General features: G+C 36.5%; 1 protein-coding gene across 4 annotated transcripts in view; it reads right to left on the bottom strand.

The window, feature by feature from the left end:
- Window positions 1–22171, bottom strand: part of PREX2 (phosphatidylinositol-3,4,5-trisphosphate dependent Rac exchange factor 2) — a 192221-nt gene that overhangs the window by 69085 nt on the left and 100965 nt on the right. For all 4 annotated transcript variants that reach the window (XM_052786784.1, XM_052786785.1, XM_052786787.1 and 1 more), the window contains 8 exons: window positions 22082–22167; window positions 19717–19853; window positions 16353–16470; window positions 15303–15487; window positions 12335–12496; window positions 8246–8468; window positions 7687–7894; window positions 1348–1527 (listed from right to left, as the gene is read on the bottom strand). In XM_052786784.1, coding sequence (XP_052642744.1) covers window positions 1348–1527; window positions 7687–7894; window positions 8246–8468; window positions 12335–12496; window positions 15303–15487; window positions 16353–16470; window positions 19717–19853; window positions 22082–22167 — 1299 coding nt within the window. The remainder of the gene's footprint in view (window positions 1–1347; window positions 1528–7686; window positions 7895–8245; window positions 8469–12334; window positions 12497–15302; window positions 15488–16352; window positions 16471–19716; window positions 19854–22081; window positions 22168–22171) is intronic.

The raw sequence follows: 22171 nt of genomic DNA, 5'->3' as shown, positions 1-22171 counted from the left end.
AGTGTTGTATTTTGAGGTTTAGAATGAAACCCTACAACACAAAATGAAAGCATTCTAACAGCTGAAATTAGCCTACTAGTTCTAATAATAGCCACAGTGGCATTATGGGATCTGGAGATTTTACGTATTGCTTAATGCAATTATTTATGCAAAGAAACAAAAAATTCCAATCTCGCTCCAATAATTGTTCTAAATTCACAGATTTTATGATTATTCTGCATATGGAACCCTAGATTTTATCATTCCTAAACAGCCAGAATGGACTATAAATGACTGGAATCAGAATAAAGAAAATATTTTAAATGAAGAGACAATCATGTACTAAGTCACACCTTCTTTCTTCACGTACAAATCTTGTGCCAACTGGGGAAATTCCCAACTGGAGAAAGCGCAGGCCACTAGGGCAGCTCCTACACAGTCAGTTTGACATCATGGACATGCAGAAACCCCTAAACATGCTTCAGCTGGAACAGCACTTTGCTTGTGTGTTCACCATGGTTAGAACAAGACGGACTTAATCTGTGCAAATTATCTCTACATTTATTTCTGTCCAAATTTATACATATATTTCTGTTTCTACTCTGACAAAGAGTTCCTATCTACCATGCTGCAGTAATCAAATATTAGCTTATGAAAGAGATCTCAGCAACACAGGGTTCTGTAGAAAAACGATGACCCTATTGAGATTCTACTTCCTGAGCATAATAATGAACGATGATAATGAACAAATAATGAACCCTTATTTTACTTGCAGCTAAAATTTTAATTTAGATTTTATATCATGTAGTTAACCATTTCTCTCTAAGCAACAGAAGACAATCTTTATAAGACCTATGCTTGCTATAATTACTCCTTCCTCTTCAAAATTCTTTGTATTTTCATTCACAGTAAATGTGATGCATTACAAATTCTAGAGATGAGATGATGCTACAATATTTTGAGTGGAAGAAGGTGAGGAATATATGTTGAGAAACAGTTGGGTTTTTTTCTTTAGATCAGAAGAGTGGTGCCTCTGGCATCTTGCTTTCCATGGCAGATATTTGGTTTGTTGTGGGGAACAGAGTAACAGAAATTATTTCTGTTTTTTATAAGACAGGTAGTCTAAAGTAAAGCTTTACAGCTCCAGCGCGAGATCCTGTGAAGGTTAGGGATACAGAGATGTAATAACTAATCTGTACTCATAAAAGAGTTTATTTTACACATCTTGTAACACATCTTAATTCTTGTTATTCCTTTGTTAGAAATGTCAGAATCATTATATTGTGATAGTCTTCATAGCCACTTGACAGTCTATGAACCCACAGGTTTGATTCAGTTGACAAATAAAAACATTACTAGTAAAGTCACCTGTAAGAATCCCTGTTGCTGATGGTATCATGACCAGAATCTTCTTGTTCATCACCTGTCACGCTGAAACAGACTTTCTTCCCATTTCTTTCCCCCTTTTCATTATCACTGTCTGCCGGTATCAAAGGCTCAGGCGTTTTACGTTCTGATTTGGGAGAATATGTTATTGAGGAAAGAAGGCTGTGAGACAAAAAAAAAAAGATGAATTCGTGTTTTTTAAAAGTGAGCTAACAACGATATATTATTTTTCGTCAACGTCCTCCAAGTATTATTCTATAATATGTGAAGGGAGCATCTTAATTCGGTCCATATCTATTTGAAACAAGGGAAGAAAGTGATACATTCTGCTGTTAAAAAGTGTAACAGTGAAACCCATTAGCATTACTAAATACTCAAACTTGTATGAAGGCAATGATTCCAGTGGGAAAGAAATACAGCACATTCTTGAACATTTGGGGTCAAATTTTGTATTAACATAACTATTTTTAAATACGAACCATGTACTTCTCAGCACAAATCAAAAAACAAACCAAAGAAATTATATCTCTGTGAAAAGCATATATTTTCTCAATCACTACTGCATCAGAAATGCCAGCCTGCATCACAGGCTATTTTACTAAGGCATTTTAAGAATCTTTATTAACATATCTGTGTATTTCCTGACACTCAAAGTGTCTAAGCCACTATCACTAGTAAAACTGATGATTAATCTACAAGCTTCTGTGACAAGCACGAAAGTGACATCCAGTCAAGAAGAGAGAACAGTGCAGACTGCTACATTTAGAACATGCACAAATACTGGAAGCAGAAGATTCATATTCTTGGGTGTTTAATTCATACAGAGATGTTCCAATTTACTTTCAAGATCAGAACAGCTATAATGGGCATCTGTCCTTTAATTCTTATTACTCAAAGGCTCCATTAGAATGATGTTTTCAAACTACAATTTGGATTTGAAAGGCAGCGTTTTTCTTGCAAAACCTACCTTCTAACTACCTGGAATCAGAAGACACTGAATTAAGCTTTTTTTCCTGTAAAGTACTTAGACACGGTAGCAGGGTTTGTAGGAGCTGTCAGAATAGTCAACCGGCAAACTTTGACCAAATACACGGCAGGATTCAAATGTATGTTAGATCTTTTTGTTACACTTAATTCTTACTTCTGAAGGGAAACTATGCGAGATGCGTATCTTTTGTGAACAAAAATCCTGCCCTAATTGTTATTAAAGGGTAGCATTCAGAACTCCTTCTTTTATTCTTATTTCTCGCCACATATATTAGCATTGTTACATTACACAAGGGGGTAATTCTGACTTTAAGTGGTTTCGAGCTTGTCCTGGGTTCAGCTGGGATAGAGTTAATTTTTACAGGAACCTGGGAGGTGGGGGGGCATAGCCGGGGCAGCCGACCTGAACTAGCCAAGGAGCTATTCCATACCATGTGACATCATGCTCAGCATATAAATGGGGAGCGGGCCGGGGGGAGGGCGCTGGACTTTCGGTGGCGGAGCGTCGGGTTCCGGGTGGTGAGCAGTTGCACTGTGCATCACTCTTTTTGTATATTCTTTCATTAGTACCGTTGTTGTTGTTGTAACCTTTTTTTTGTGTTGTCCCAGTAAACTGCCCTTGTCTCAACCCTCGAGGTTCCAGGTTTTTTTTTTCTTTTCTCTCCTCCGTCTCCTCCCTATCCCACCGGAGGGGGGGCGGGAGGAGTGAGCGAGCGAGCGGCTGCGTGGTCCTTTGTTACTGGCTGGGCTGAAACCACGACAGAGCTCCATCTTTATTTTGTGGGGCTCTGCCAGTTGAATTCATTCATTCTTAATCCTAACAAAGCTAAGTTTGTTCAGCTACAGTTACACCAGTACTGAGCCATCAATTTCTCTACTCTTTTGACAAAGATATTCTACCAGAGAACAACCTGATCCTAAGCTGTTCTTGAAAGTTGAAGCTTCTGGACTCAGAGAAGTGACTTTTTGCATACAAAACACAGACAATGTGTTCAACACCATGTTCAACTATAACGTTTTTGAGTACATACAAATAATTTCCTGACTCTCAGGAATGGACAGAGTTCCAAGAAAGAAATTAAGAAACCACATACTTTGGAAATGCAATATGGTAGATTATCCCTATAATGCTGTCTAGCATGTATAATGCTAATGACTGTATAGCAATGAATACATACCTCAAGTGGTATATTAAGCTTAGTCTCATTGAAATCATGACCTGGTAGGTGTTAACATAGGATTTGACATTAACTTTAGGGAAACAAGGATGATAAGTAAAGGTTTTTAGCAAATCCTTTCATCATTCTGCATTAATTTCTCTGGCTAAGAGCTAACAAGAGATAGACAGATATTTATCCTACATATACGAAAAGGTACTGATCTGAACTGTAACTGAAATACAGAAATACTATAAAAAATGTATAATTTTACAGGACTTTAAGCCCACCCATCCACTAGGCAGACATCTCTTGGGCTACATGATGCCTTAACATTTCAGATCAGTGTGAAATCACAACACAGTTATTCCCTACCACTTAAGTCACCTGTTAGCAAGATTCCATGAGGACGGGAAGAAAGATGGGCCCCATATTTTACAGCAGTGTTCAGTTTCAATGTACCTGCTGGAGCATACATGTTCTTGAATATGTCCTAAAATAAATGCGTTATGAAAATGTAGACCTTAGAAAATCAGTTCTTTGTACTCATAAAACTTATTTTCTGAAGAAAAAAATATAAAAGGGGTTCAAAAAGGGATTAGACCAATTCATAGCAGATCATTCTAACAGTGCTCTTAAAACAAAAGGTCCATTCCAAGAAGACCTTGTAACACTGCCTGCTGGAAGATGAGATGAGATAAGGACAGGGATTAATCTACACTTTTGTTTTTTCTTGTGTTCCCATTATCACCCACTTCTAGGAAAACAAAAATGGGCTTTGGGCAGATCCATTCTGATAAATTCTTGTTGCAAGAAAATAATCAAGAGTAAGAAAAAAGCATAATGAACTGCAATTTCAGCTCCTGAAAATACCTTCCCCTGAGTAATTATTTGTCAAGACACAGACAGACTACTATATCCTCTTCTTTTATGTGACTGTTTAGTCACTGCTGCCAAGATCTCAGTAAAAGACTGATTAAGGTAGCTGGAGCTTTTCCTACGGGAGCTTTTCACTTTCTCTCAGCAGGCAGGCTCTTTTTCTAAGGAAAATTTTTTTGCTGAACTACCATGAATGAAAGCTGGAACTTTAGATAACAGAGTTCTGGAGCTGGTAGTTCCTGAGGTCACTGAAGTGCTCTTAGAACCCAAATCAGGGAGCCTAAAACACATAAACCCAAACCTGTACACAAAAAAACCCCAATATCATGCTTAAATAGATTTTTTTTTTAACTTTTTTTTTTTCTTCTTAAACACAGTACATGCACATTATACTTTCTTTGGAGATGGGTCTGCCCCAAACAAAACTATCTTAGATGTCTGTCTCTCCTAGGAGAAATATGTGAATGAGTAGTAACTAACAGCTAGAAAGTCTCTGTAACTATGAAGAAAATCTCCATGAAACAGAGGAATTTAAATCTCAACCAAAAAAATCCTCACATGTGGAATTAATCCCATATGCAACCCAAATCAACACAATCCTAAAAGTATGTCGGAAACAAACAAAACCTACTATGGTCAGTCAAAGCTCTAAAAATGGACAGCCGCAGGCAATAACAAAAAAACTATGCAACCTGTGAGCTGCTTCGCCTTTTCCTCACTCCATGGAGGCTCGGAAAATATTCAAGCCTCTTGTATACTCCCAACAGGCATCTTTCCAAAACCAGCTGGGATCATGAGAGCACACTGAGTGCACGTGAACCAAGAACACAGCAGAGTCATCATACAGAAAACAACTTGAAGAAGGACTTACTTCTGTATAATACCTAGCATCAATGGTGAGTATCTGGCAATGGTACTAAAGAAGTACTGGGGTGCTATTAAATTATTTGAATGAGATGTCAGTGGAATTTTGAGAGGCTGTGGAAAGGGTATATATGTCTTTTTTGTGTTTGTGTCTCTCTCTCCATCAGTACTGTATTTCTTATGCAACCCAAGCTCATCAATGAGCCATGATAAAAGTTATTATGAAGGTAATGCTAGGAGTACACAACCTTCTCAGCCATTCCCTTCCCATAATCCACAGGCTCTCACAGACCTGCTCTTCAGGTGAAACACTTGTTTTTCAGTTCACTTTCATTCACTAACAGGTAGGAGAGGTTGGGCAGATAACACTGCCCCAAGATTTGGGCATTTGAGAGAGAGACCATTATTAACCTCAACACAGAGCAGAGACATCTAGTAACATGAAAGAGCAACACTTTTTCAACAGTGCTATTATAAAGGGTACCAAAGAGTCATTTAGTAGCCCAATTTTTCTATCATTCAATATCATATAAATTTAGAATTCTGATACCAGGTTCACATTTTCTGCCTGAGAAAATTATGATAATGAGGATTGCTTATAATAATAAGCAATTCAGTAAATAAAGACATCAATTTTATTGTTGCTATGGTGTAACAGAAAACAGTTGTTCTACAATCTTTATAAAGTTCAAGGATTGGTATGTTCAAGCATTTCCTCCTAGCTGCTGAAGTATGAATATTTCTAATTAAAGCACAGCTGTTTGATTATCCTATCTTATTACTCTATCTTTTGTTTCTTAGTAGCCCTAACTTTTCTCTCAAGAGTTAATTAGTAGCTGTAACTGTGTTCTAATATGATACACCACATACTGCTGAACTGCTCACACCCTCTTCAGCACTTTATGTAGGTCCCTTGGCTATCCTGTTTCCTGTACAGAACCGCTTTCCTCCACAGTAATTACACACTGGCAGTCCACTCAAAGTCCGTGAGGAATAAAGCATGAAAAGTCTCAGTATTACAAATAGCAAAAGGTAAAATTTGCTAAATAAATCTTTGCACCTTATACAAGATCTGCTACAAGGTCAGCGTACTGGACATTTATGACAGAAAAAAAAGTGAAACCTTGTGTTTACTGTCACAACTGTGTGACTCTCAAAATGAATGTATGTATATACGTGTACACGCAATATATATATGTGTGTGTGTATTTATATATATGTGAGTATGAAAGAAAGGCTCAGAAGTTCCTCTGCTTTTGCATCACGGGCTCAAGGGCGTGGAAAGGAAAGGCGTGGCAGACTGGTGACTGGAACTTCCTGAAATATTGACTGAACTTCCATATACAATTTTCTGACTTCCTTGAGGAAGAGTGACAACACAGGCTTTACAGACAGTCATTTTTAAGTACACCCAAACACTGAAATTATCTTAAATTTAATTAACTGACTTCATCTTCAGCATGATAATTAGCAGAACTACATAAAGGCACAGAAAACAACATTTTCTTTAAAAAATGTGAGGCCACTTTTACTTTCATTCCTACTGCAGTATGTAATACATTACAATTACTTATTACTGCGTAACTATTACATTACACTACTATTAGAACAGTACCAAAAAAATCCCACTCTGAAATAACTATGAAAGGACAAATCATTGTCCAGTCTTCAAAATAATAGGAAAAGCAATGATACACCACTTTTCCAAACTGGAGATCATGAAAGACTGGCTTTTAAATGCTAAAAATTATGTTATTTGTACTTTCAAAATGAATAATTTCTGACATTTGCATTACATATGGGATCTTTCAAAACTGAAAGGCCTATCATCCTCCTTCATCCTCATGCCAAGACAACAAATAGCCTAGCAGTCAACCTGCTTACCTCCCAAATGAAAAAGCAAGTTTTAAATCCTTGTCCTGAATTAGGACAAACTGTGATGAGACTCTGGGTCTCCCACATTCAAGCCAAGTGTCCTAATCACTCAAGAGTGGCTCTCCCTAAATCCATAGTTCTTCATTAAGGCCAATTTGTTTTTGAAAAATGTCTAACACATTAATAATCTTCCTACAAACTCAGCTCCAGGACTATTCAGCAATACCTGAAGAGTTCAATAAAAGCTATTTTTATACCCCTGCCCTTTGTTTCCATTCCTAGTGAAATTTTAGATGACATCTGAGCCTCATATTTGTCTCACCTCAAAATAATTAGCGTTTCCACATTCTAGAGAAAAGCTACAAACTAAAGTGGGAAAAAATCAGGGACGCTTGGAAAAAGAACAAAATGTAATATTACCTACACTTAAATTCTTTGCCTTATTTCAATTCTATCTGAAGTCAACATTGATCCTACACTACACAAAAAGAATACCCAGATTTACTGGTATCTTCAATGGAAAAATTAAAGGCAAGTCCAGATGGTAACATTTACTTACTCATCTATTTGACAGACACACGTTTCCACCTCTTTCAGTGCAGCTTGTAATTTGAACAGCAATTTTTGATAGACATCTTGTGTTTCTAAATCTTCTTCTTTTAAGAGGTACCTCAGACCATGGCCCTCTTGCTGGCCAAGAGACTGTCCTGAAGGGGCAGCCATAGTAGTAATGGTATGTTGGACATAAATCATAGGATTCAGTTTACCTGGGAATAATCCAAAGAGGTTACAACATTATATTTTTTTCAACATACATTTTGAAGTTAGTAAAATACCTAGCAGACACTGAAATATTTTCCTGCTTAAAACTTCATGTAATTACTTAATTTTACATTCTATTTTGCATATCAAAGTCAAGCTATTAAAGGAAAAAGTTATTGTGAAATTATGACTGGCCTTTATTATGCTTTAAAATAAACCTAAGTATCAAAAATAGGGGGATTTCATAAAAGCTTGTCCTTAATTTTAATATTTGGGATATAAACCTAAACCAGTTACCTTTTAAGACTCTATATCAGAAGCACTGGAAGTAGTTCTTTCAAGTCAAACTAACTTACCTTGATCAGCGGTTTTATTTTCCTTTTCATGGGAAGAATGTTTTCTGCTGTCTAACTGTACACCAAAGGCACTACCAAGGGAAGTTGAAGTTTTAGGGTAAGACACTTCCATCACATTGATATGGCAATTGGTTGGACAGAAATCACTGCTGTGAAGTGGTGAAATTTTTGACTTAGCTTGTTTGAAGGTAGGCCAAGCTCTGTTTTTTAATACTCTTGAAAACTAGAAGTGAGAAAGAAAACAAAATTTTGATTAACTGCTTTTGATATGTCAGCACTTGGCTGATAAAACTTATGTACCTGACTAGAAAGCAAAAGTTTAAAATATTTCAGGCATCCTTGACTTCAGATGCCTTGACTTCATGACTTCCATCTTTCTCTACAAGGGAAAGAAAAATATTTTTCATTTTCTGTTTTTGAGGGGTTGGGTTTTCAAGTAAATGATATTTACAAATGTAAATAGCCTTGTAACAAGGAGATAGAAATTATTTTCCTTGCAACATAATAAAATACTAAGTGTCTTCCTGGGGAGAAAGTTTGGAAATGCTTTATGATCCAGTGCTGTACCGCACATGACATTTATAAACACCTGCTGACACAGATGTTTACAAGTCAACGTCTTCCAAAAATTTCTGAAATTTTTGCCTGAAGCTATAATAACAACAGAATTGGAAGCTATGAATTATGAATTTCATATTCAGGAAGGATGAAGTCCTCCATAATGGGTTCCTGGGCTGCATTAGGCAAGGCCTTCCCAGAAGTTGGAGGGAGGTGATCCTGTCCCTCTGCTCAGAACTGGTGAGGCCACACCTGGAGTGCTGGTTCCAGTTCTGGGCTCCCCAGAACGAGAGAGACATGGGCATACTGGAGAGAGTCCAGTGAAGGGCCACAAAGATGATGAAGGGACTGGAGCATCTCTCCTATGAGGAAAGGCTGAGACAGCTGGGACTGTTCAGCCTGCAGAAGAGAAGACTCGGGGGGATCTCATCAATATATATAAATACCTGAAGGGAGGGTGCAAAGAGGACAGAGCCAGGCTCTTTTCAGTGGTGCCCAGTGACAGGACAAGAGGCAATGGCACAAACTGAAACACAAGAGGTTCCCCCTGAATATCAGGAAACATTTTTTCACTGTGAAGGTTACTAAGCACTTGCACAGCTTGCCCAGAGAGGTTGTTGGCTCTCCCTCCTTGGAGATACTCAAAAGCCATCTGGACACAGCCCTGAGCAACCATCTCTAGGTGGCCCTTCTTGAGCAGGGGGGTTGGACAAGACCTCCAAAGGTCCCTTCCAACCTGAACCATTTTGTGATTTTGACTGATTCTGTGATGCTGATAAACATTAGAGCATAAAAATTGCAAACAACATATTTTACAGACTTTCCTAGTCCACAACCTCTTCTCTCCCCCATATATCAGCTCAGCAATGATGAATATTTTTTTTTTCCTCTCTGTTTTATGGTCTAATTCTAATACAGTGCTTAGCCACATCTCCTTCATTATAACACCTGAATTTTGTGCACACTCTTGAACAGGCTTAGTGTTATTTGTTTTTTAAGATGAGATTACGTCAACCCAAAATGGCTAAGACCTAACTGTACTAAACTTGGACACTTAGAAAATACACCTACTTCAGAATCATAAAGGTCATGAGATCAAGCTCTCCCACTGGAAAAGAGACTTGTCAGTCATAAGTAGGATTTTTGTCAAAATGTGTGGTTTCCAGTGCAGTTTGTTGTTGGGGAGATTTTTTTCTGGAAAAGACGTAATCAGTTCCAGCTCCCTGGTATTTTAATCACAGTATCTCTCCAGTCAAAATATTGCACAGACCTACCTCAGCTATGCAGCACAGCTCACGCATAAGAATATTTTCAAAGTTAACTTGCAAAGTTCCTTCCCTAATAAATGTCAGTACAAATTCAAACAGTCAAGTTTTGACTAACATTTCAGTTGAATAAAGGTATGTCCCTTCTGAGTAATAACAGGTTATTGTGCTGGGATTTAAATTTCTGTTTATTTTGGTGTCATATTACTTCAGCCTGATGAACATTTGACTGATTAATTACATTTAAATCTTTATATCAGAAAAAGATCTGGGAGGTTACATGAAATTCAATTATGGAATTGTTCGAAGGCTGAACAATGTACAAATACTTAAGAAGGGCACTAAGGACATTCAGCAATGAACATGTTCCTGCAAGCAGTACATATTTCACATCTCAATCTCCCACACATCCTGCTCCAGAGAGACCAAATGCCTGGCTACGATTTAATCAGGTCATAAGTCAGACCCCAAATTCTTTTCATATATGTTTTGAGAAACATCTGGGACTCATGGCACTGACTCGAGTTCTATTATGAGCAAAATGTTCTGATAATAATAATAGTAGGAACTGCAGAAATCTACAGGATTTCTATTTATAGAATTCAAACTTTCACAGTGAAACCAGGAGCCAAGCCGGCCTCAGGCACTCCGAAGTCTCCTGTAACTATGGTTACCTTTACCTTGCCAAGAAAATGACATATCTATTCCTGAAATTCATTGCGTTACTAATTGTCATTAAAAGCTGTAACTGTGAAACTACTGATTTTTGAGCAGATGAGCTTGAAAGTGCAGTTTGTAACAGCAATATCTGCTTCTAGACAGTATAAGCACTATGAAAATTTCCCTGAGGCTGTTCGTTTCATATCCAGCACAACACAATAAAATTCATTTATTGTCTTGGCTTCCTGTAAAAAGAGTGTACATCATGCTCAAATATTTTGGCTACAGGAAAGGTATAAACCACCTACATGTTACTCAAACTCTAAATATACTATTATTAATGTTAAAACTAATTAATTTGGTCTTTTTTTAAAAGATATATTTATTTTTAATCAATTTGAAAACACAGAGGTTTATAATTCAGGCAAACAACAGAGCGATTGGATGTTTGGTAATGCAGTATCAGAATCCTGTTGATGTCTCCTATGACTCAGCTCCTCAGTTTATTCCATTTCTTGTCAGAGCGCCCTGAAAAGTTTTTGGAAAGCTGTTTTTTTGCCTTCATTCTACTGAAGCTACAGGTTTTCCTTACAGTTTTCCCTCCTTTTCCTTTGAAAAACAAGAAAACATTATCTGTTCTTTTCCATGAAACTTTTAGAACTGTGTAGCTTCTACATTGAACCTCTTTTTCCTTTTCTTTTTTTTTTTAATTTTCAATTTTTTTGCACATTAACTCTCAGGACAGACCAGCTTGTAAATGTCACAACTCGGATCCCCAACTGAGATAAGACAGGGCAGAGCGAGTTCTATGTAGCCATTTTGGGCCTACTTCAAACTAGTTCCAAACTCCCCAAAATTAGGTTGTATGGGAGAGAAACCAGAAGCCAGGATGAGAAAATAAGTTTGCATTAACAAATTGGCAAATGGTTGATTCATTTATGCCCTACTTAGCTAAATGACTATAGAGAAATACACTGACAGCAACTAGAGGTCATACTCCAGGTTATTTATTCATTCACATCTCATTAATTTAGATCTCAAGTGTATGAAAGTCAGCACCTTCTCCTTTTTTCCGTGCTATAATGTTTTATTAACCCAAGCTACTCTAACAATTTAGAGAGCTATTACTATTAATAGTCATGCTAGAAAAAGTCATACCAATTTGAAGGGCATAAAAGATGAATAAAAGGGTAACAATTTGGTATTTAAAATTAAGATGCATTAGAAGGAAAAAAACAATTCTGCTGTTACTGCTTCATTTTCGGTTAACATCTGCAAATTCACTAGAGTATTGGTTTAAGGCATTTACAAGAATGCTGGGCCTTTTATGGGAAATATGCAGTTGATTGTATCTATAACTGAACACAGCAAACAAGAAAGGATACGACCTACCCAGTGTCTAAAAAAGGGATAATAAAGAGCACGTTTTGAAAACAATTTATGCAATTAGTCAGTTTAGGCATTCACGCCTCAAAATAGCTAAACTTTCAGCCATATTTTTGTCATTGCAATAGACATTTTGAAGAGTTATTCAAACTGTACCACATTCCCCTGTTACTCCCTTAAAAACACAAATATCACCAAGCTTAGGACATGCTGGTCATACCTTTTTATAACTAGAGATTCTTCGGTAGATATGCTCAATTTTCTCACTGCAAATGACACTGAATTTACTTTGAAGCTCGGTGGGGATCACTTCATTTAAGGAATTGAGGCTGTTGCAATTCTGCACAAAATGTTCGTCGCTTTTTGCCAGTGCTTCAAGAATCTAAGATAATAAAAACAAGAGCAGTACATTATGAAATAAGATGACTAAGATAACCCCTTACTTATCATCCCTTATAATTAAAGCTGAAAAGCCCGATAATCAGTTGCCTTTTAACATTACAGGCAATGCTGCATAACAACAATTATTGAAACCTGGGAAGCAGAGGTTTCTTTAAAGCTATCCCCTGCATAAGTTATACACATAATAAGTACTTTTACTTGGCTTCTCATGACATTGGCTGATAATGGATTTACTACTAATTTCCAACTAATGTAACCACTATAGCTCCTCTGAAATACATTACCTGCTGTATTTACTTGAACAGCACATATTATGCGAAGCTGATGAATTAATTCATTACTTGTAGCAAAACTTTGGTGTGGCAGTAAAGCAATACTAACACATTGAAAAAGCATACAAGAAACTGAGTGCTATCCTCTTGTATATTCTGTATATATAAACAGGAAATAGGGAACAGAATAAGCTATACAGCCCAGCAAAGACTGAAGTCTTGCTATGATGGAAATAGCACCAGCAAATGATGGTGACAGAAGACTGAAAAAAGGCATGTTGAAGAGATGAGGGTAGTATATAGCCCTTTTTTGGAGTTAAGAGTTACTTTTCAGGCATTAAAATTCACTGTGTTATGGAACTTGGGAGATGCCTATTGCTGGTTGGGTCCAACCCTGAAGACGTGTTGGAAAAACACACCCAAAATAACTTTCTAACAAAGGCACCCAAAATCCAGATTAAGGCACCTAAATAAGAAAATGCTTGCATTTTAGAGACACTCAAAGAAGTCTGGACAAGCAACACATGTATTATTAATCCATCAAGGGACTTACATCTGTAATTCACTTCTGCTACAGTTCATTACTATACTATTCACCATCACGGATGTAATATACGATTTATAACCTTGACCAAGGAGTTTAGAAAAAAGTGACAACCTACAGAAATTTCAGAATGCAAAATCTTAAGTTTTTAAGAAGTCACAGATTATAAATGAAAAGATCCTGAGAGAATTTTTTTCTCAGGTCCCCAGCATGATGAATTAAGGAAAGTTTTTAACTCTTCTGCTACATACAGTGTTTAATTACCATATTAAAACACCACAGTCACTTCGGTCACACTCCTAAGCTTCCTTTTTGTCAGATTTAATTAATAATACAAATTTAAATAATTCAAGTGGGTTTTTTTGCAGCTGTACATTAAAATAAGTGCATTCAAAACCAGTAACTTTTGCAGCACAACTTTGGATACTTTCTCATCATAATAATTAACACAAAGATTTGCACAATATAGGAAAGCAGTCCAGGATTACTTCACGCCCCTACTAGATATGATGCAGAATAGAGATGTTTAAAAATGCAAAGCAACAATAAATACACAACAAAGAGAGAAAGAAGCATATGGAAAGAAGCACAAGACCCCACTGAACACACAAAGAAGTTTATGTTTGGAGTATTTAAAACCATTTGCAGACAGTTATATTTGATGAAGTGTCACTACAATTTTTATTATTGCCTTTGAGTTAAGGGACCTAATTTTTCTACCAGTGGACCTTTTGTAGTCATTTAGACCACAATCACTTGAGATAAACTTCATATTATTCTAACATAGTCACATTACATCTCGTTATTGTTTTTTAATAATTTCTAAATATTTAAATAGCCAGCCTAAACACCAAGGGTGATGACACTCATTATTTAAGACCAGAATCAGTGTGCTGGAACTACTTCTTTACTTAACTACTCCATATACAACAATGGAAAAATATTTCTTAAGCAGTTATGAAATAATACCTTAAACATTTTATATGAAATTGTAATTACAGCAAGAATTAACATCCTTCAGGCCAATGGCTTGAAGCATTCACTAGACCAGCTCTAGCAAATCTTGTGATGTTGGTGCAAGAAGTTACTCCCCTGTCTGTCAACCTGACTTGCTCCAAAGTGAAGTCAGGGAAAAGAAATGCCTGCCCACGTCTCAGTCATTTCAGTAAAAGATCAGTACTTCAGCTTACGTTTCTGATGTAAAGATCAACAGAAAAAGAAATTTGCAGGTATCAATACACTCCCCAAAAGTTTGGGCTTTCATACTTCTATGAAGTGTACTTTGTTAGCATGCCTATGTGTGTGAAAAGATAAACACAAACTTAGTAAAAGAGCTGTATTACTACATTATTTGTCAATCTGACCCAGACAATACCAGATACATATAAAAAAATCCACAACCCATTCATAGCAATCACAGATTTTACCATTTGGAAATATTCACAAAATAAAAACTCCAAAGTAAACTCTAAAGTTGCACTTGTTTTTTTTCTTTCTCTCTGATTTAACCAATGTGTGAGCCTGAATATGCACAGCTTTATTTTACTTTCAGACACAGAAAAGACAGATGTTGTGCTACTCCGTTTACTGAAACAAATTCTTAAAGTTGCACATGCAATTCTGATGAGATTAAATTACTTCTGGAAACTAAAACCTACCTTCACTAAGTTTTGACATTTCAGTGAGTCTTTGACTTTCTTTGAAGTTTTATTTGATAATTAAGAAAAAAGGGAGAGGGGCAGAAGGAATGGAAGACTTTAAAGTTCTTCCATTTTTTCAGTTTAGAGGCTCAATTTATACCACACCATAACAGTTTGCTTCCTGAGTACACAATCATTCTCCAAAATGTCAGAGGGATAAAGTTGACCAATTATAAGATACTAAATTAAATACATATTACCCTAAGAATAAGCAAAAGACATTGCTCCATTGGTATTAAGCATAGTAAGAATAAAAAAATTGCTCCATACCTTTGCAGTCAAGCTGAAAAATCCCTTTGGTTCAATCATTTTTTCTAACACATGGCACTTTATTCCAGCTGTGCTGTCATACTCATAAACCACTCCATACTCCAGATGAACATTGTCAACAGTAAGACTCACATGATCTTTCTTTCCATCAATTATTGCCATAGTGTTAAATTTGTCAATTACCTCTAGAATAAAGAAGATAACACAACTCAGTTGAGGAGGGTAGGCCGTTAAACAAACTAAAAAGGACAAAGGCAAATGTTCTAGAAACAGGTATGCTCTGATTATTCTATTTAAAAATGTTCATCAAAAAACCCAGCTACCTGCTGAATGATTTAAAAATCACAACACCAGTAGGTTTATGGATGCTAAAATACTAGATTGCTAAAGAGGCATGAACAGACAAGTCACAGTAGTCTCTCTTTACAGTTACTGAAGGGCACTAATTCAATTTCATTTATAATCCAGAGACATAAAAAAGCTACAAAAAAGGGAAAACTGAGAACTTCTAAATAGACTAGAAGGAAATGACCATGAAAAGTGTCAACATCCAGAAATGAAACCACAATATCAGCATTTACCCAGAGAACATAAATACAGTTCACATGTTAACTGTCTCTTTAATTACCATGATGCATATGAATGCAGCTTTATCTAAATGTTAACTGCCTGAAAATAATCTGAAGGATAGCTTATTTGTTATTTCTCATGCAGTAATGACTAACACATCTAATATAGCCTTAAATGATTACTAGTGGTGAAAATATATCAGGTAATTCCTAGGATTATGTATCCTGTGAAAGAAAATTGAACAGATTTCCCTAAAATGTTCACAGAAGCTTTTTCTCAAAATGGGAAATATAATAATTTTCAGAGAACAGCATGTTAAATTTACATGTTTAGAATACATAAAAAAGCAAATCCTTATGTAAAACGCATCTTACGGTCTGCTTGCAATTTCCTCTCTGAAAACAAAACCACTGCCTGTATTTTCCTTGCTACTACACCAATGTTCTGAGCAACAACAAAATCAAAACAAGCATCACATACCTTCCACTTTGCAGTCAAAGGCATCTCCTCCATCATCTCCAGAGGGCTTGGTGTTTGTTTTCTGAAGATCTTCCTGTGCACTTTCAATGCTGTTATAAACCCACTGTATAGAATCTTGCTAAAAAACAACAACAAAAAGACAGCTAGGAAAAGCTTTGCAAGTACAATTGATAGCAACTTATTTCACTGCTTTCAAATATGAAATAGTTGCTTTAACTCCCGGATTATTATCAGCTTTACTGCCTTCTGAGCTCCAAGTTAAAAATAATATTTTGAAAGTTACAGAAAATTTTGGGATTGTCTAAAATAATCTGAAGCATTTTGTCAACTTATTTTTTATTTCAGAGTATACTGTCATGAGACAGTATGAAGTCTGTGACAGCATGACATCCATCAGTTTCATGTCTCTGCCAAAAACAATTTAAGACATTTCAAATTAAATTGCAGACTGAAAAATATTTGAGACAAGAAATAGTGAAAAAATAGAGAACCGATTTTTGCCTTGCTAAATCTGCTGTGCGTCCACAAATCTGCTGGCAAATATTATGGAATACCAATCAAAGATATAGTATGCCAGTTAATCTATCACCCATGTGTCACTGGCAAGAAGAATACGCACTACAGCCTTCATTACTTAAATTTGCCTTTACTACAGTTATTTTACTAGATGTTCTTTATTTTAACCGCAGATTAGCAAAACCCCCAAAAAGGACAGAATCACAGGCCCCAAAAGTCTGTCATCTTATGTAACTGAGTGACACGTGAGCACAGGAATGGTGGCTTGGTCATACAACCTATGAAGAAGCCACGTATACGCCTTACATCTTGTTCTCTCCCCTCACTTACTCAGCCACATGCCCATCACATCCTTGTGGAAGGGCCTATCAAGTATGGCATCTCCAGACTACTCTCCTCTTCGCGTTACACTTCAAAAGAAGCTTGACAGTCAGTTAATCATTCCCTCTCCAACAGCTACAGCAGAATAAATGACACAATTCTGACTAATCTGAATTCATAGACTTCAAAAAGAAGTTTGTGGAAGAATTCAAAGTTAAGCAAGGGCAGCAAAACCTTAAGCTGAATGTTACAATTTTCACTCCAAATGCCAAGTACGTCTGATTATGCTTTGCTAACATACAATATTCAGCTGCTATCTTTATCCCATTAATCATAGATAACTAAATTTTTGTATGATTAAGGTACTATTTCTCTCTAGGTTTCCTAGATTCATCCATGCCTTACTTTTCACTCAATGGTACTCAAATAGTTTAATAAGGAAGCTTAACTTTCAGAGCTCTCTGTTGATTGAAGACACCTGTGCACAAGTTGATCGACAGAAACACTTCCGAAACCCACACTTCTTTGGAGGTACACCTGAAAGCATGCTCCTTATTTACGGAGTCTTACAGGTTTGCTTGACATCATTAAGACTGCCATGCCAATCTCTAATAGATTTATATCATGTCAAAGAGTTCGTTCATTATTTGAACTTAATATGGCCTAATGGAAGGACTAACTACTTAAACTGGAAGTCCCTCTTTCAAAAGTTAACACAAGATATAATGCAATATGATTTGGAGCAATGTTCTCCAAAAGCATTACAGAGGCACAAACTGAGCATAAATCTGTCGCATCATGATTAGTATCACTGCAAAGAAATTGTACTTCCAAGAAGTGAAATCTGCTTTCAATTTTCTTTATCCAGACAAGACACAAAGAATATAAACATTGTCCAACAGAAGTTACACAATTATTCACACTGCAAGAATCTGAAATGAAACTTCATGCTTCAGGCAAGCAGGAAGACTCCTCACCCTGAGAAGTGGAATATACAGGAAACAGAAAAAGATCCCCTTTCAATTATGCAATTGCCAACCACAGGACAGACTGCAATATTGATGTTAATTAAATGATAGGCTAATACACTGTACTTACAAAATAGGAGAAATCCATAGTCATCTTCCAAATAATTAAAACCCCAAATTTCTGAATAGGAAATGAAATTTTAGCTGTCTTGACACCAGTGGGAATACTGCCATTTATTTCAGTCTAGACAGTTCTCCCATAGCATTTGATAGCACTACATTCTAAATTAAGTTTTTCTTGTCATTCTGGGGGATTTTAGTTATTTGTGATTTGCTGAATTATTATCAGCTACTTTTTAAGATTGAAATAAATACTCTGTATAGAAAAACAGTTATGTACTCCAACATATTACACAATTGGATTAAAAAAACCACATTAATTTTGCATGTCAAGGCATTCATGCCACCCAACATTAATCAATCCTCTTTGGATGTCACTAATCTCTATAGGAACTCTACAGTTATACATAGAGAGCGCACACATACTATAAAGAATTTATCTTTTATTCTAGCCAGTTTTGCTACTAGTGCACAAAGCACCCTCTCTTTACTACAGCACATGTTCCTTGAAAGAATAGGTGAGCCTGATCTTGATATGATACTTAACAACTTCAGTTCTGTATTAGAGTTTACACACAAACATCCAGACAAACGTTTTCATAAAGACTGTATTTGCATGACACAGTTCTAACTAACTCTTACTTACAATTCTTATCTCATATCTATGCATTAGGTGTGGGAGGAGGATTTCACTCTTGATTTTAATTGGATTTTTTTCTCAATTAACATGCACTGGAAGAGTTTGTGAAGTTAATTAATGATATTGGTGCACAGTTTATGAAAAATTTGCAGGGACTTGGAAAATTACATTATAGAATCCAGCTGGGTTTGGTTTTCTTTCTTAAATTTGTGTCTTGGAAGCCTGAGATTTTCTAAACTAAAATGAAAAAGATAACAAAAATTGTATGCTTATATTAAAAAAGGGAAATTTTGAGTTCTTGAATGTAGGTTTAGTCCCAAGATTGGAATGCAATGGGAACACAGAGACTTTTATAGATGGAATATGTGCACCCTGCTCTCTGTGTGCTGAAGTGTTACAGAATTCTGGAAGAAGATCAGCTTTTTGCATTGCATTCTCCTGTTGCTGAGCAGGCAGCGAGCTGTGTAAATCCCTCTCCATCATGATGAGAATATAGGTCGTAATGCTTTCTGCACAGAACTGCAGAAACACTTGAAATAATCCTTTTAAAATACCATACAAAAAATAAAATTAGCTATAAGCTTAGATTTATTTCAATGCAGGAATTAAATAGACCTTGAACATCAGCAATATACTGAGCAATCTTCAACTTTTATAATTCAACTGGCTTCCCTTCACTTTTATTCACCACTCCTTTCCGCTCATCCCACTCAAACACAACAGATACACATTACGCTGCTTACTTTGACCACAAAAAAAATTTAGAAGAAAATCTGCAAGGGTACCAAGTGAGACGTACCTGCATTGGCCGTCTGTACTTCCTGCACGCCGTGACATGAGCAATAACACTTGCATGAGTCTCTTTGCTGACATTAATTCCATTCACTTTGATTATGCATTGGCCAGGGTGGAGACCTGCCACAGCTGCCACTGTTCCTATTAAAAAACCCCACATAGTTAACAGACTTCTTTTCCCAAACATCTCCTTTAAAGCTTACAGTCCAAAAGCCTCATATTTTATGCAGACTCTGCTCTCACAGATTCTTACATGCTCTCACCAATTCTTATATACTTCCCCTGACCACAGGGTGCTTCTGCAGTCAGCTGACTCCAAGAAAATGGAGTTCCCCAGCAGATGATTCCATAAAAAGAGACCAGACTATTTTCTAAAGGCTGTTTTATAAAACAAATGTTGATTAGTAATATGAAAATGTGGAAAATTTGTCTTAAAGAAAAGGATTTTAAAAGGATAAAAAGGCTTTAGCTTGAAACTCACTAATTATAACTTAGACCACTTTTATTCTATGCCCCAAGCTTATGAGCTTCTTGACTACTTCAGGTGTCTCTATTTTACATACAAAACAGAAGCCTTCTGACAATTCATAGAGAAGTATCAGAGAATACTAGAGTTTCTTGTTAAACATTAATTATCCAACTCCAAATACATTTCCAAGGATCTTGTTCTTATTTTAATCTTTTTACCAATTCAGTTATAACAGAGTGCCTTACAGCTTTAATCAAAACACCCAAAGATAATCAAGTAGGACATCTCAAATTTAATTATTTTGGGGGGGGAAAAACAAAACAAAGCATTCTCTTTGAGCAACATAAAATATATGGTTCGGTGATTTATTTTCACAATGCAATAACCACCTTGGGAAAATCTTCTATCTACTGAATAGGTACTACAAAAATAGCAGCTGTCTCCAGGTCTTTTCAGTGTGACTCAAGCCCACTGCTGAAAGACAGCCTGCCAGAGTATGACCTTAGTTCCAGCTACCTGAAAGTTTGTCTCCTTGGGTCTGTCTTGATACTGCCACAAAGGTGCCAGGGAAGTCAAAATCTATTGCCTAGAGACTGCAAGGCTGAGGTGCAGAAGCTAGCTGCTATGAAAGAAAAGGCTAGACTGAATTTGCAGGGCTGACTATGAGCTATGTCATGACTTGTCAGCTAAGCATATTTGACAAGGATACAACTTAAAGAATATATCTGGATTTCCCTCATTTTAGGTACTACCAAGTTAGATGATAGCTGCATTTTAAATCTAATATCAAAGAACATCTTTGGAAATGACACCATTACCAGTGGGACTGCAATCCCCCCCTGCCCCGCCAAAAAAAAAAAGGAATTTAAAAATAAACATTTAAATAGGCCTTATTAAATCACTCTCATATAAAAATCTCTCTTCAAAAAAACCAAGGTCCCAATTCAGCAAAGTATTTAAGCATATCCTTAAAATCTTTCAGGTCTAGCAAGCCACACAAGCAAGCACTTACATACTGTTGAGGCTAACTGGAATAAAGTATGTGCTTAATGAATAAGGATAGACAGTTGAATTGAGATGCAGGTGCAGAAATAATTATCACATCACCTCAACAGTCTGTAGATTGTTAGACTTTCTCTTGAAAATCTAACTTCTGGCACCACAGCCTAGAAAAATAGTCATCAAGCTCTGTTCAAATCTGGCTGCTTTGCAGACCAGTTCACTTTAAAATCCTCAATTACAAAGAGAGGAGAGGGGGGAAAAGGACACAACTGCCCCACAATAGCTGAATATACAGTGTTAGTTGACTCCACCATTAACAACATAGGACAGCAACAAAGAGTGCTTCAACTTCTTTTATCGCCAGTGCACCAGTTGAGTGTTAGGGATGGCGGGTATTTGACAATCACAAAATGGACAAAACGGTATTTAGAGGAAACATCTGCAATTACTGAGACAGACTAGGTCACTAGCACCTTTGAAAAGATTTGTGAAAAGTGCATTTTCTGTAAAATGTTTCCAGAACATTACAGAACCACACAGCCACCTAACAAATTAAGGTTCAGGAATTGACTGGTTCCCAATACCCACTCACTGAAGAAGGTGATTTTGCATCCATCAGCTATTCCTTAGTCTGTAAAGAATGCACAGTCTTAACTTAACTTTCCTACATTCGTATAAATACATACACACACAAAAAAAAAAAGCCAGAAAATCTATCCAAAGCTTACAAAGTGTAAGAACACAAAATAATCTTACTTGGTTTTATTTAATATTGTTTGTTACTTCAGAGGGGGAAATCTAAGCTGAATCACTGGATCTAATTTTGATTTATCTCAGCCACGCCATTTAGATATTAAATGTATATTTACCACTACTGTTGACAGCTCTTATAGCTTACCTCTCCCAACAGCATGGACAACTGATGGGCCAAAACCCCGGATTTGGAATCCGAGTCCATCTGCAGAGTCAGGAATCTTCACTGTCCTGA

The sequence above is a fragment of the Harpia harpyja genome, chromosome 5 (genome assembly GCF_026419915.1).
Source record: "Harpia harpyja isolate bHarHar1 chromosome 5, bHarHar1 primary haplotype, whole genome shotgun sequence".
NCBI classification, from domain to species: domain Eukaryota; kingdom Metazoa; phylum Chordata; class Aves; order Accipitriformes; family Accipitridae; genus Harpia; species Harpia harpyja.
Note: the sequence above shows the minus strand (reverse complement) of the source record. Positions and strands in the feature narration are given on the sequence as shown.